Source organism: Ovis canadensis, chromosome 13 (assembly GCF_042477335.2).
Source record: "Ovis canadensis isolate MfBH-ARS-UI-01 breed Bighorn chromosome 13, ARS-UI_OviCan_v2, whole genome shotgun sequence".
Lineage (NCBI taxonomy): Eukaryota > Metazoa > Chordata > Mammalia > Artiodactyla > Bovidae > Ovis > Ovis canadensis.
The window spans coordinates 27,693,684-27,706,812 of NC_091257.1; the positions used below are offsets into that span (position 1 = coordinate 27,693,684).

General features: G+C 43.8%; 1 protein-coding gene across 2 annotated transcripts in view; it reads left to right on the plus strand.

Annotated features, from left to right (window-relative positions):
• The window catches only part of TAF3 (TATA-box binding protein associated factor 3), a 119,617-nt gene extending 108,030 nt beyond the window's left edge, over positions 1-11,587 (plus strand). For both annotated transcript variants that reach the window (XM_069547188.1, XM_069547189.1), the window contains 3 exons: positions 5,417-5,672; positions 8,637-8,743; positions 9,682-11,587. In XM_069547188.1, coding sequence (XP_069403289.1) covers positions 5,417-5,672; positions 8,637-8,743; positions 9,682-9,796 — 478 coding nt within the window. In that variant the 3' untranslated portion in view covers positions 9,797-11,587. The remainder of the gene's footprint in view (positions 1-5,416; positions 5,673-8,636; positions 8,744-9,681) is intronic.
• The last annotated feature ends 1,542 nt before the right edge of the window (positions 11,588-13,129 follow it).

Genomic DNA, 13,129 nt, shown 5'->3' on the forward strand with positions numbered 1-13,129 from the left:
AGTGAATATCATCTTCCTGCTTTCCGTGTTTTCATATAACTGGAATGTTATTTAACCCTACAGGGAATGAATGAACGGATGAATGATGCTTGCTCATCTTTTATAGTTCACTTGCATACTTTCATGTATAAGCATTTTATCCTCCTCTGTAGACTCCTGGCCCAGAAAGTATTAAAAGTGAGGTTTCATCAGTCCCAACCGTTCAGTTTCATTTGGTTTGGCTTTTTCTTATTGAAGACACCCTTTCTTTGCTGGAGAGAAGCAGAAGCTTTTCTAACATCACAAAATCTTTTACAAGTTCTGACTGTGGGGAATTTTTTTTTTTTTCCCCAAAAGAACCCTGACCTTTGTCCTGGAAACCAGCTTCATGGTCTTTCATGTTTTAAAAATTATTTTGCATTTGAAAAATACTAATTTTGATTATATACATAGTAAAACTGTCAGAAATACACTTGTGCAAGCGGTAAATTTGGATCAGATGTTGTGTCTTCTCTCAGGAACATAGATATAAACAATGATAGCAGAAGGTAGAAAGTGTGAAAGTCTGTAAGAGATACATCTCAGCTGATCCAGATGTTCAAGTTGATTACTTCCAGCCCAGAAGGATCAGAAAAGACTTGGGTGGAGCTGAATTTGAGGAGAGTCTCAAGTGCTGTCCTCCTGAAGTCACCTGAAGTCACTGTGTATGTGTGTGTGTGTCTGTGGCTGGTTGTGTCACCAACAAGATATACATTGAGGTTCATTCTTTTCTGTTTATTTTTTACTTGTAGGCAGTTTTATAACTTAAAATTTCTGGATATGTAAGACATTTCCTTGCCTCCAAAGTCGAGACTGTATAATAAGATGTATTCAGAGAAGTCTTGCTCTCCATCCTATCCCTCTGCTTTTATCCTCATGGCTTTACACTTTACCATTTTTGTTTCTTTTTTAAATTATCTTTTTGTCTATCTTTCTGAAAATGCTGTGAAGAAATATACATTTTTATTTATCTAAGCACTTTTGTCCTTCTAGGCCATTTTACAGATTTTGAACATCTGACAATAGAAGTCTAATCACTTGGGGATCTCCTTTGGAAAGGAACACTCTACAGTGGCTATATTTTCCTCTAATTACTTCATGCAATCTGTTTCATTTTTCAAATAGGTCATGCCTGAATTAAAAGATAAAATGTTTGCCACTTGGTATGTACTTGGGCTATGACAAGATAAGATGATGTAAATATTCAAGAGGCAAGCCATGAGCTTGAGGCATTAACTCCATTTGCAGTTATGTGCTAATTATATGAACACTCAGATTTGAGCTGCAAGGATCAAGAAGAAGAAGGATAATGACTGATTTGAAGAATCAACATAACACCAATTCTCATAATTGTGTTTGGGTATTTGTTCCTTTTGATCACATGTGAAATATGGAAATGACTGTGTTACAGTTCATTGTTTTAAGTCCTGACGCTCTCAAATATAATTTCTCCTAAATTCTAGGTATTTATTTTTGTTTCTAATTGAGATGAATTAAATACTAATTAAATACTTGGTATATTAATTTTCTATTTCCACATAACTAATGACCCCAAAACTTAACAGCTAAAGCCACAAACCTGTATTACTTCCCAGTTTCCCGTGGATCAGGAATTGGGGGTGGTTTTGACTCCAGTCTCCATCAAGCCACTGCCCTGGGCCTCGGTCACTGGAAGGCCTCCCCCGGGCTGGAGAATGGCCTGTGGGCTCACACGTGGCTGTGGGCAGGAGGCCCCACTGACCAGTCATGTGGGCCTCTTCCTAAGGCAGATTCAGCATCGTCATGACTTAGCCTCTGGCTTCCCCAGAGCTCTTGATCCGAAAGAGAGCAAGACAGGCGCCGCAGTGTCTCTCATGACCTAGCTGGACATCACGTGTAGTTACTTCACAATAGCCTGTTAGCAGCCATCCAAGTCAGAGCCCACCCAGGCTGTGAGGAGACTACCCCAGGGCGGGAGGGGCTGCTGGAGGCAGCCTACCACTCTCGGGCCTAGTATCTCTGGGACTTTTAAAAGAAAAGTAAGAATGCGAAACTGTGATGTCTTATGACCACTGATGCAACAATGCTAGTACGACAACCACAGTAATACATAGTGAAAGCTCAGGGGCCTCCTTTTGATAAGGGGGGGTAGTTTACAGTGCACCATGGGAATCTGTTTCATGTGTGTCTCAAAAGATGCACAGAATTGCTGAGATTGATCAGAGGTTTAAATATGAAGAAGAAAAGCAAGTTAGAATGCCAGGGACGGGGGAGCCTGGTGGGCTGCCGTCTATGGGGTCGCACAGAGTCAGACACGACTGAAGCGACTTAGCAGCAGCAGCAGCAGCAGCAGCAGCTTTATTAAACTGAGTTTTCTCCAAAACATCAAACAACTTCCCTGTTGAAAAATTGATGCAAAATTCACGGAGGCACTTACAAGTAGATTTTACCGATGGCGTCATTTTGTTGCCATTTAAAAATGGCTCTTGGCTTCTAAGGGCGAGTAAATGAGCCATTGTGAGGGAACTTGTGAACTTCGAGCGGTGAGTAGCCTGCCATTGGCCTTTGATGATTCTGATGGCCGGCCTCACAGTGTTTGCGCACAGTTGCTGACTGGCGAGGATCTTTAAACTCCCCCTGGTAGAGTTCCGGGGTGGGGAGAGCAGAGAAGGCAGTGTCTGAAAGTAGGAAACAACAAAGATTGATGGTGAAAACCAGTGGGAACCCAAATTATTTCTATGATGATCAGATTAGATTGAGGGAGGATGGCAATTTGTGTTACAACTGAGGAGAAATTATGTGATACCGTTATCTATTTTTTCGATAATGTTCAAAATTAAAGTGATAATAAAAAAGTGTTCTTAAAACTCTGCCTCCAGTTACCTCAAAAGTAACGGAGCAGCTGGAATCAATAATAGCTTTCAAATTCTCATCAGTTTTCTTGTGGATTTCAAAAGAGTTGGGAAAGGCAGGTCCCTTTAGAGCCTGCATAACACCAGTCTGTATGCAGGTCAGGAAGCAACAGTTAGAACTGGACATGAAACAACAGACTGGTTTCAAATAGGGAAAGGAATACATCAAGGCTGTATATTGTCACCCTGCTTATTTAACTTATATGCAGAGTACATCATGAGAAACGCTGGGCTGGGTGAAGTACAAGCTGGAATCAAGGTTGCCGGGAGAAATATCAATAACCTCAGATATGCAGATGACACCACCCTTATGGCAGAAAGTGAAGAGGAACTAAAAAGCTTCTTGATGAAAGTGAAAGAGGAGAGTGAAAAAGTTGGCTTAAAACTCAGCTCAACATTCAGAAAACTAAGATCATAGCATCGGGTCCCAACACTTCATGGCAAATAGATAGATAAACTGTGGAAAAAGTGAGAGACTTAATTTTCTTGGGCTGTAAAATCACTGCAGATGGTGACTGCAACCATGAAATTAAAAGATGCTTGCTCCTTGGAAGAAAGGTTATGACCAACCTAGATAGCATAGTCAAAAGCAGAGACGTTACTTTGCCGACAAAGTATGGTTTTTCCAGTAGTCGTGCATGGATGTGAGAGTTGGACTATAAAGAAAGCTGAGTGGTGAAGAATTGATGCTTTTGAACTGTGGTGTTAGAGAAGACTCTTGAGAGTCCTTTGGACTGCAAGGTGATCCAACCAATCCATCCTAAAGGAAATCAGTCCTGAATATTCATTGGAAGGACTGATGCTGAAGCTGAAATACCAATACTTTGGCCACCTGATGCGAAGAACTGACTCATTTGAAAAGACCCTGATGCTGGGAAAGACAGAAGGGGATGACAGAGGATGAGATGGTTGGATGGCATCACTGACTCAGTGGACATGAGTTTGAGTAAATTCTGGGATTTGGTGATGGATAGGAGGCCTAGCGTGCTGCAGTTCTTGGGGCCGCAAAGAGCTGGACACGACTGAGCACCTGAACTGAACTCCAGTCTGATCTCCTGGAAGCAAAAAATTAGTACATATTTTGTGTCATCAACACTGAGTACCCACTTTAGTGTTTTTACTTTTGCTACTCAGAAAATTTGAATGAGAAATATATATGTAAATATATATGTATATCTCAATATGTACCATATTTAAAGGAGTAATTAATTGAACTAGAGTAATTCAATTGAATTGGAATAGGCATTTGGAAGGATTATCTTTATTAGTTATTTTCATGAAAGTGCCATTTCTCTAAATTGGAAAATAAGCAGATTTGTTCTGGTAGGTATTTTGAGACCTCAGGTATTGCCCCATAAACTGATCAGCAGTCTGTTTACATCCATTGGCTTCACTGCTAATGCTAAACCATTTTCATGGGTACCATTCACAAGCCTTGAAGGTAAGGGAGACACTAGATCCAAACTGTCCTCTTCAGAAAAAAAGAAATGATAATTACATGACATGACGTGTTAAAGGTATTAGCTGAGCCACGGCAGTAATCAGATTGGAATATACGAATGTGTCAAACCGACGCATTGTGCAGTCAGACTTACACGAGGTTACCTGTTGGTTAGATCTCAGTTACAAAAAACTACGTGAGGAAAGCTTGTTACCAACGATAAATAGAATGTGAATTGTTTATATACTCAAAATGCCTAAAACAGCAGTGGGATGCACTGTTTATGGGTATCTGCAGAAAAAATTCAAAGAACAGAAATATGGAAACACCTGCTAGCTGGGGGACAGTGGACCCTTCTGGAGGAGAGAAGGAGAGAGACCAGAAATAAATACATTTTCTCTATACTTGAAATGATATATACTGCCCCCTGCCAAATAAAGGAACTTTGTATAAAAAAAAAAAAGGAAGAAATAGTTTGAGGACCAAATGGGCAGGCCTCAGTTCAAAGCCTGCCACTCATTTACCCAGACTCCTTTCTCTCTCTACTCCTGTTTCCTTGTCTATAAAACAAGGGTCACTGCAGCTTCTTTGAAGTTGCCCTGAGGACTGAATGGGGTAATGTGTGGGAAGTACCTAGGATAACACCTGACTGCTTAGAGGTGCTCAGCGACTAGTGCTTTTAAGTGACTTGCGTAAGGTCACACCCCAGCCTGTGGAAGACGTAGGGTTTGACCTTGGACCTCCTGGTCCTGAGTCTAGTTCTTCCCCGGCATGAGTTTTATGAAGAAGGCAGTGTTGATGCAGAAACCGAGCAGCGGGCAGCTCTGACCATGGAAAGAAGCTGGAGCCCCTGCCTGTTTCCCGCTGCCCAGCCTGTCTTCCCTGCCCTGATTGTGGAGAAGTAGCTTGGGCAAGAGCCTTGCAGCCTGCACTCTGTCTCTCTCTGCACTCTCCGAGAAGCCTTTCGCTGCTAGAAGAACCGAGTGATCGTGCCATTGTGTTTGTAGCTACCTGGCTTGACTCAACTGTGTGTTTTGATTTTTTCTTTTCTCTCTTTTGTTTACAGTGTCATCAGCAAAGTGGTCCCAGCCCCCGAGGCTAAGCCGGCGCCTTCTCTGAACAGACCCAAGACGCCGCCACCTGCCCCAGCCCCTGCCCCGGCCCCCATGCACGTCACCCCTGCCCCGGTGCCTTTGCCCCTCCTGGCCCCAGCCAGCACGCCCCTCGCCGGGATGCCCGACCCAGCGCCTGCTGCTTCGGGAGCCGCCAGCTCCAAAGCCCCCGTCCGTAGTGTGGTCACGGAGACAGTCAGCACTTACGTGGTGAGCTGCTTTCTGTTTTGGGGAGTATTTAAGAGAAAGTCACTTAAGAGCTCACTCTTTGCTCATGAAAATGTTTCCAATTAAAACAGTGTCAGATGTACCATCATTGAATTTCAGAAGCAATTGTTCATGACTGGAAAGGGATGTTCATTGCATTTTCAAGCCTTTGGCTGAAAGTATTGTGTTAGGATGTTTGCATAGTCTCCATAAATAATGTCAGAGCATTGCTTTTGTTATTCGTCATTGTTTTGGAATATAACTATATATATATACACACACACACACATAAACATATATACAGCACAATGTGTGTATAAATACAGAGGTGAATAGTGACAGACAAACTCCTCATTGACTTTCTTGATTAAGCAGTGATTCACTTCAGAGAATAATTAGCATGGCGTGCACACATCTCATGGGCCAGCCGCTCTTTCTGAGCAGGAGCACTGATTATAGTATCTCACTGGCTGAGGTCCAGAACATATCAGGGCCGGCAGAATGAACGGAAATGAACCTGTCAACCGCAGAACTTGCTGAGTCCCAGCCTGTCTTCAGGTGGAAAAACTCACCTTGACAAATGCATTCACACGGTTGTCACGAGACCGTTTTCTCATGTTTCCTCCTACTCGGTACTATCAGGTCTAGCTCAAGCCCTGCATTCAGTTGAGTAATAAATCAGCTCTTTGGGCTACGTGGTGTTTCACACAAGCACATGACAAAAAGATTTCAGGCACGTGGCGGTCCTCAGGGAGCCGACACTGTGAGACCACCAAGCATGTAGCCTGAGGTGTGTCCGCCTGGTGGTGGCACGAATCTTTCAGAATAGATGTGCCTGGGAGGCGACGGGCTCGGACTCCTGCCGTTGTCATTAAAAATCGTGCAAGTATTACGTTTCTATACGTAAATACGGGCATTTTGAAAGGAAATTTCAATGAATCATTAAGTGTTTGAGGCACTATCATGATACAGAGGATAAGAAGAAAGTCTCAGAAGTCTTCAGAGAGGATATAAAGACATGAAATATTAATGAGAAAATATTAAATTGGCAATTCAAGACAACAATGGAAGACATGGTACAAACATCTGTGGTCATTAAATCAGTGCATTCAAGGACCAGTTGCCACAGGTGTTTAATTGAGGCCACGTCACCCCAAGATGGGTAAATCGGGGAGGACTTTATGCTCGATCTCCTCGACCTCCATTTCTTTAGCTGTAACCAGGGATTGTTACGCTAGGTGATCCCTGTGGTGTGTTCTAGCTCTAAAATCTTGATTCTCCCGTGGATTTTTGAGTCAACTCCCTGGAGATAGATCAGACTTGCATAAACAGCGTAGACGAAAAGCCTCTGCCCCCTCAGAGACACTTTGTAGGCAGAGGACAAACTGTGATTCGAAGGAAGGACACAGGCCGATTTCGTTGCTGCCCAATCTATTATGGCACTGGAACTGGCACTGACATTCCTTCAGCTCCAGTCTCCCCGTTTCTGACCTACCCAAGCATTGTTTTAGGAGGATGGAACCAAATCAGGTGTTTTCGAAGAGCCTAGTAAACCTCGAGAGGCTGGGCGCTGTAGCAGATTTCTCAGGTCGCAGGGTCACGGCCTCCTAATTTCAAGAATCAGCAGCAGGACAGGGCATGCATGGCAGCTTCAGGGCACAGGGTACTGGGCTGGCCTTCACCCCAGACAGCTGGCACAGGCCGACTGGTGGTCTCTCTGCTTGAAACTGGAGACTAGGCCCGGGTCAGGGATGTGGCTGCCTACAGAGTTGTTCAGGAAACCTTTACAGCCTTGTCTGCTCTTGCAGAGACTTCCCAGAATGGCAGACCTTAAAATAGTTAGAATTCCGTGGGTTAGAATGAACCGTCTCTGCCCCCCATACACCCATCACACAAACACAAAAAACTGTTTTTCTTCTGCACATCCAGTCAGTGTTGTATCTGAACGTACCAGGAGAGACTACAGCTTTCAAAATCAACTGGATGAAATTATATGCTGTGTGATCAGCAAAACTTTAAAAAATTAACTCTTAGTTATTGCTGGCTTTGAAAGCCTGTCATAGAATTGTCTCTTCCAGATTGGTCCTGTTCATGTGGAATTTGAGGAGGTGGTTCAGTTGGGAATGCTTCTTACTTGGAACTGCTAAGTCAAGTCCAGAGCACAGCGTGTTTGTTGCAAAATAACATGAAAACGTGTGGCTCTTTGGCCTCCTGCGTCCCTTATTTCATTTGCCCTTTAGTTGATTGTACTTTGCTGAAAATGTCATAAAGGGAATGGAAAGTTACTTAGTAACAACTCTTTTATATCCTTGATCTTATCAGCCAGTTCAGGAGGAGGGTTTGGCTAATAAGTAATAAGGCGATATATGCACATAGGTCGCATTTATTAATTCCAGACCTGTGAATGCAATGGAGGGAACAACACAGAGTTGAGCTAGGTAGCTTTCAGAAGTATCAGGCATTAGTAGTCATTCAGAACCTGTGTTTCAGTATTTTTTTAGATAAAGGTGACTGTAGGTCACATGGCTCACAGAAATGATTATCAAATGTTTTGTTTTTATGACTTTCAAAAGACAGTTTAAAATAGCCATTAGAAATGTCTTGGAAGTTCCCTGATGGCCTAGTGATTAGGACTCGGCACTTCCATTGCCAGGGCCCAGGTTCAGTCCCTGGTCAGGGAACTAAGATTTTGCAAGCCATGCAATGTGGCAAAAAAAAAAAAAAAAAGTAGAAGAAAGGTCTTATCATTGAACTGTTAGTAGCATTTTTTTTCCCATATGGTGCCAGGATAGTGAGGACCATGATCACAGCTCTAATGAATTGTTAGCTCCTGGGTTTTTCTGTCTGCTCCTTTAGTCTGTCAGTCTGTTAGCTCCACAGGGTGTAGGCAATCCTTATAATGCCCTTTTTGGGATTTCTTTTTTCTCAATGCCTCTCTGGTTTCCCCCACCCCCACCCCCACCCCAGATCCGAGACGAGTGGGGAAACCAGATCTGGATCTGTCCCGGCTGCAACAAGCCCGATGATGGGAGCCCCATGATCGGCTGTGACGACTGTGACGACTGGTACCACTGGTGAGTCCCCTGCGGGACGGGGGGAGGGAGGAGAGGCTCAGCACACGCGTGGCCCCGGCCCGTGCAGGCTCTTCTCCCAGGGCAGCTGTCTCCCGGGAAGAGCGTCTGGAGCAGAATCCCTGTGCCAAGAGAATGGCGTTCGTATTGTTTGCAAAAATTAGTCTTTAGACTGTGGCTCTTCAGCCTAAATTCAGTGTGTCTCTTAGCACACATATTCTTTAGAAAGGGAAAAGGAGAGTCAAGGGGTTGGTTCCCTTCCCTTTCTTGTCAGTCATTTTCTGTAGCAGCTGCAGAAACACTGAGGGACCCCGTAAACACTGCCGTAAAGTGCAGGAGTACAGGGGCAGCTTGAGTGGCTTCCCCGGCTCCTCAGCGCCCTCCCCAAACTGAAGGCGCAGCATCAGGACGCATGCAGACCGACTCGCTGTGTTATCTTGAAAATATCAGATATGAAAAGATAGGCATCCACTTAGTCACATGCTATACAATGTCTCTGAGATAAAAACAAAGCCGTGGCTCAGAAGAATTAGACTGTTTCTGGCTGAAAGGATGAATGAGCTAATTAATGTCTCCAGCAGGGCCTGGGGAAGGGGCTCGTGTAAGGTGATCTCCCACACGCCCAGCAGGAGTGCAGCAGCGTCTGTCCGCCAGAGCTGGTGACTTGGGTGTCCGGTAAATGCACCTTGAAAGTGAAAGTCACTCAGTTGTGTCCGACTCTTTGTGACCCCATGGACTACACTGTCCATGGAATTCTCCAGGCCAGAATACTGGAGTGGGTAGCCTTTCCCTCTTCCAGGGGATCTTCCCAACCCAGGGATCGAAGCCATAAATCTAACAGGTTATTGAATGATGTGAAATTCCTGAAAAACGTAGGATGAGAAGATGTGTGTCGCTGAAGCCTGTTTGTCTGAAGCGCCTTTTGCTTGGTTCCCGTGTAGGCCCTGCGTGGGGATCATGGCCGCGCCCCCGGAAGAGATGCAGTGGTTCTGCCCCAAGTGCTCCAACAGGAAGAAGGATAAAAAGCACAAGAAGCGGAAGCACCGGGCGCACTGATGCCTGGAGCGGGGGTGCCCACGCCCACCGCATGGCCCCGGACCCTGCGCCCGGCCAGACTGAGGACAGGACACGTGCCCCCCACCCCCGGGGCTCTGCGAGGGCCCCCGGCCGAGGGCCACGTGGTCGCCCCCGGAGAAAGACTCTTATGCACGGGGCGGGGGGGAGGCCTCGCCTCCGTTTCCTATTACCAGTGACAAGTATTATTAATAAAGACTATAATCTTTCCTTTCGATTTTCCTCAATTCTCTCCAGGGCCTTTTCCGTAAGGTGTTAGCTGAGAAGATGGCGTGTGGCCCGCCCTGACCGTGCCCGAGGGTGACGTGGGTCGGCTGTATGTGTCTCCAGCCTCCTCCCCTCTGTAGTCAGATAATCGTAATCACATGAAAGAAAACTCCAGGGGGAGTGTCAGTAAATATTTTTGTGATGAAAAATGTATGAAGCTTCCCCCACCCCACCCCTCGTTTTTAGTACTAACATGTAAAATGTTCAGGCTTTTTGTGAAATACCTTATATTTTTTAAGAAAAAGGTTTCTATCATGTCCTGTTGGCTCTTCTACAATTTGATTTTGTTGACTCTCTCACCTGTCCTCTCTCTCTGTCGTCCCCCAGCTTTGCCCTTTCCTCCAAACTGCTGGTGGTCTTCTCATGGCTTACCCATCTCATCAGCTTGTATGAAAACTCTGCACACCAGGAGATCTCCCCTAATGTAAATAATAAATATTTATGAAGTAGTTATTTTTAAAAAAATTTTTATCGTGTTTAATTCTGGCTTTCTGTGAAACGCGCTGCAGTTTCAGCCACATCTGTAATTACTGCTGTACATAAGCAAAGAAGGCTGGAAAAAAAAGAGCCATACGTAAGTTCAAAGTTACCTACCTTGAGCTGAACCCTCGAAGAACACTGGGGGGAGGACCTGAGCAGTTGGAAGGAAAACAAGGCAATTTAAGTCTATGGCTTGTGATTTGAAATTGTTTTGTTATCTCTTCTATTTCTGTAAATTTCTTTGACTTCCTTTTGTTTCAAAGGACATGTAGATTCCCCGAAAGTAAAAAAAAAAAAAAATACTGTAGCATTTTGTGTTTATATTGTTTTATTTCTGCAAATCTGTTCATTGATATTGTGGTTTAAGGCTGAAATGAAGTATATTATGCAATTTTTTTTAAAGAAAACTCATCAAATTTCAGGGTATCACAAAACTTTATTATATTACTATACTGCCCACTATTTATTATATGTTAATAGATGTCTGAGAGAGAAACCAAATATTTTATTTTTAATGTAAAACATCAAATTTAATTTTATTAGCATATTTTAGCAACTTTGGAATACGGACTTTTACTTGATTTTGAAATAATCCCAACTTGGGCCAGTGTAATGGATATCTTGAATGCTAGAATATGGGCTTTGAACCTAATACAAATATATTAATAGAAATTGTGATTTTTTTAAAATGCCAAGTAAATTGATATTAGTGTATGAATTAATCATATTTTAAAACATACTATGTGGTTAGAGAAATGAGGTTTTCTGCCGTGAATGTTAAATTGCAGATCAGTGTCACCCTCTCAAGTACAGTATTTCATTGCCCTCCTTGTTCTAGAAGCCAACATTTTTCTATGCCTACAAAGAAAGCATCTATGTTGAGATACGTGGTTTTGTTCTATTAATTTGAGATCATCCTAAATACTTTATACAATATTTTCACATGCACAGAATCTACCCCATTAGTGCTTTTTGGAGAGGAATGAGGGTGGGGAAGTGCAAAATAAAGGATTATTGGCTATTTCATAGTTTGCTTTTCCATTTTCTTTACTTGGGATTTAGTTCCTCAAGGCATGGTCAGTGGATCTGACCTTGCCACATCTAAGTGAGCTGGTCACGCCACTGAAATCAGAACGCAGTGCCGATATAGAACTTTCCCCCAGTCCCGCTGTCTGAGAGACCTCAGCCCACAGGACACTGAAGGAATTTCAGTCAGTTCGTTGTCTTTTGCTATTTCATGGTTGCTTTCCTAAATCCAGTTCATGATTTTATAAATGGCCTTTGCAATAATAAAACCAAAGAATCACTTTCAGGGGGCCGAAGAGCTCGGGGGATTAGTAATGGAATACAGAGCCTTTCACCTCTGGGTCAGTGAGCTGAATCCAGTCCAGGCCACCGGAGACTCGGAGTTGTGACCGTCTTCTGACTGTGCAGCGGCCTGTGTGAAATGGGCTGGTGGTCTCCGTCTCTACCAGATGGCTAGCCATACACCGACCAAAAGTGGTCCAAGAAACTGCAAAAGGAGATGTGGATTAGAGAAGAAAACCCCGGTGTTCCGAAGCAGAGTCAGAAAGCTGGGCTGAATCACCCCGCATAAAGTTGCACTGAGGAAAAAGAGTTTTATAGACATCACAAAGAGGATGGGATGAATTCACTCACCCTAATGCAGTCGGGACTAAATAGGAAAATGAAAAGCCTGTGTTGGACGAGAGGAGGAAGGGTTATGTTGGGAAAGATGACGGTTTTAATCAGGAGAAAACCTTGAGGGGACCCATGTAATAGAGAGTGGGTTTTGGGGGGTTTTTTTGACTGGAAAATTCAAGGCATTTTTTGGGTCTTTTAAAAAAAAAAAACTTTTAATTTTGCATTGCGGCATAGCTGATCAACAATGTTGTGGTAGTTTCAGGTGTACAGCAAAGGGACTCAGCCATACATATACATGTATCCATTCTACCCCCAGGCTTCCTCCCATCTGGGCTGCCACATAGCACTGAGCAGAGCCCCCCGTGCTTTACAGGAAGTCCTTGTTGGTTATTCACTTTCAGTACAGCAGTGTGTGCATGTCCATCCCAAACTCGCTGACTGGCCCTTTCCCCCCCCACCCTCTACAACCATAAGCTCATTCTCTAAGTCTATGAGTCTCTGTTTTGTAAGTTCATCTGTATCATTTCTTTTCAGACTCCACATATAGGGGATGTCATATGATATTTCTCCCTCTCTGTTTGACTTACTTGACTCAGTATGACACCCTCTAGGTCCATGCATGTTGCTGCAAATGACATTATTTCATTCTTTTTAATGGCTGAGTAGTATTCCATTTCCATATATACATGAAGTATATGAATATGTACACCATGTCTTCTTTATCCGGTCATCTATTGAGGGACGTTTAGGTTGCTTCCATGTCTTGGCTGTTGTAAACAGTGCTGCACTGAGCATTGGGGTGCATGTTTCGGATCACGTTTTCCTCTGGATGTGTGCCCAGGAGTGGGATTGCAGGGTCATATGGTGGCTCTGTTTTTAGTGTTCTAAGGAACCTCCCTACTGTTCTCCACAGTGGCTGTGCCA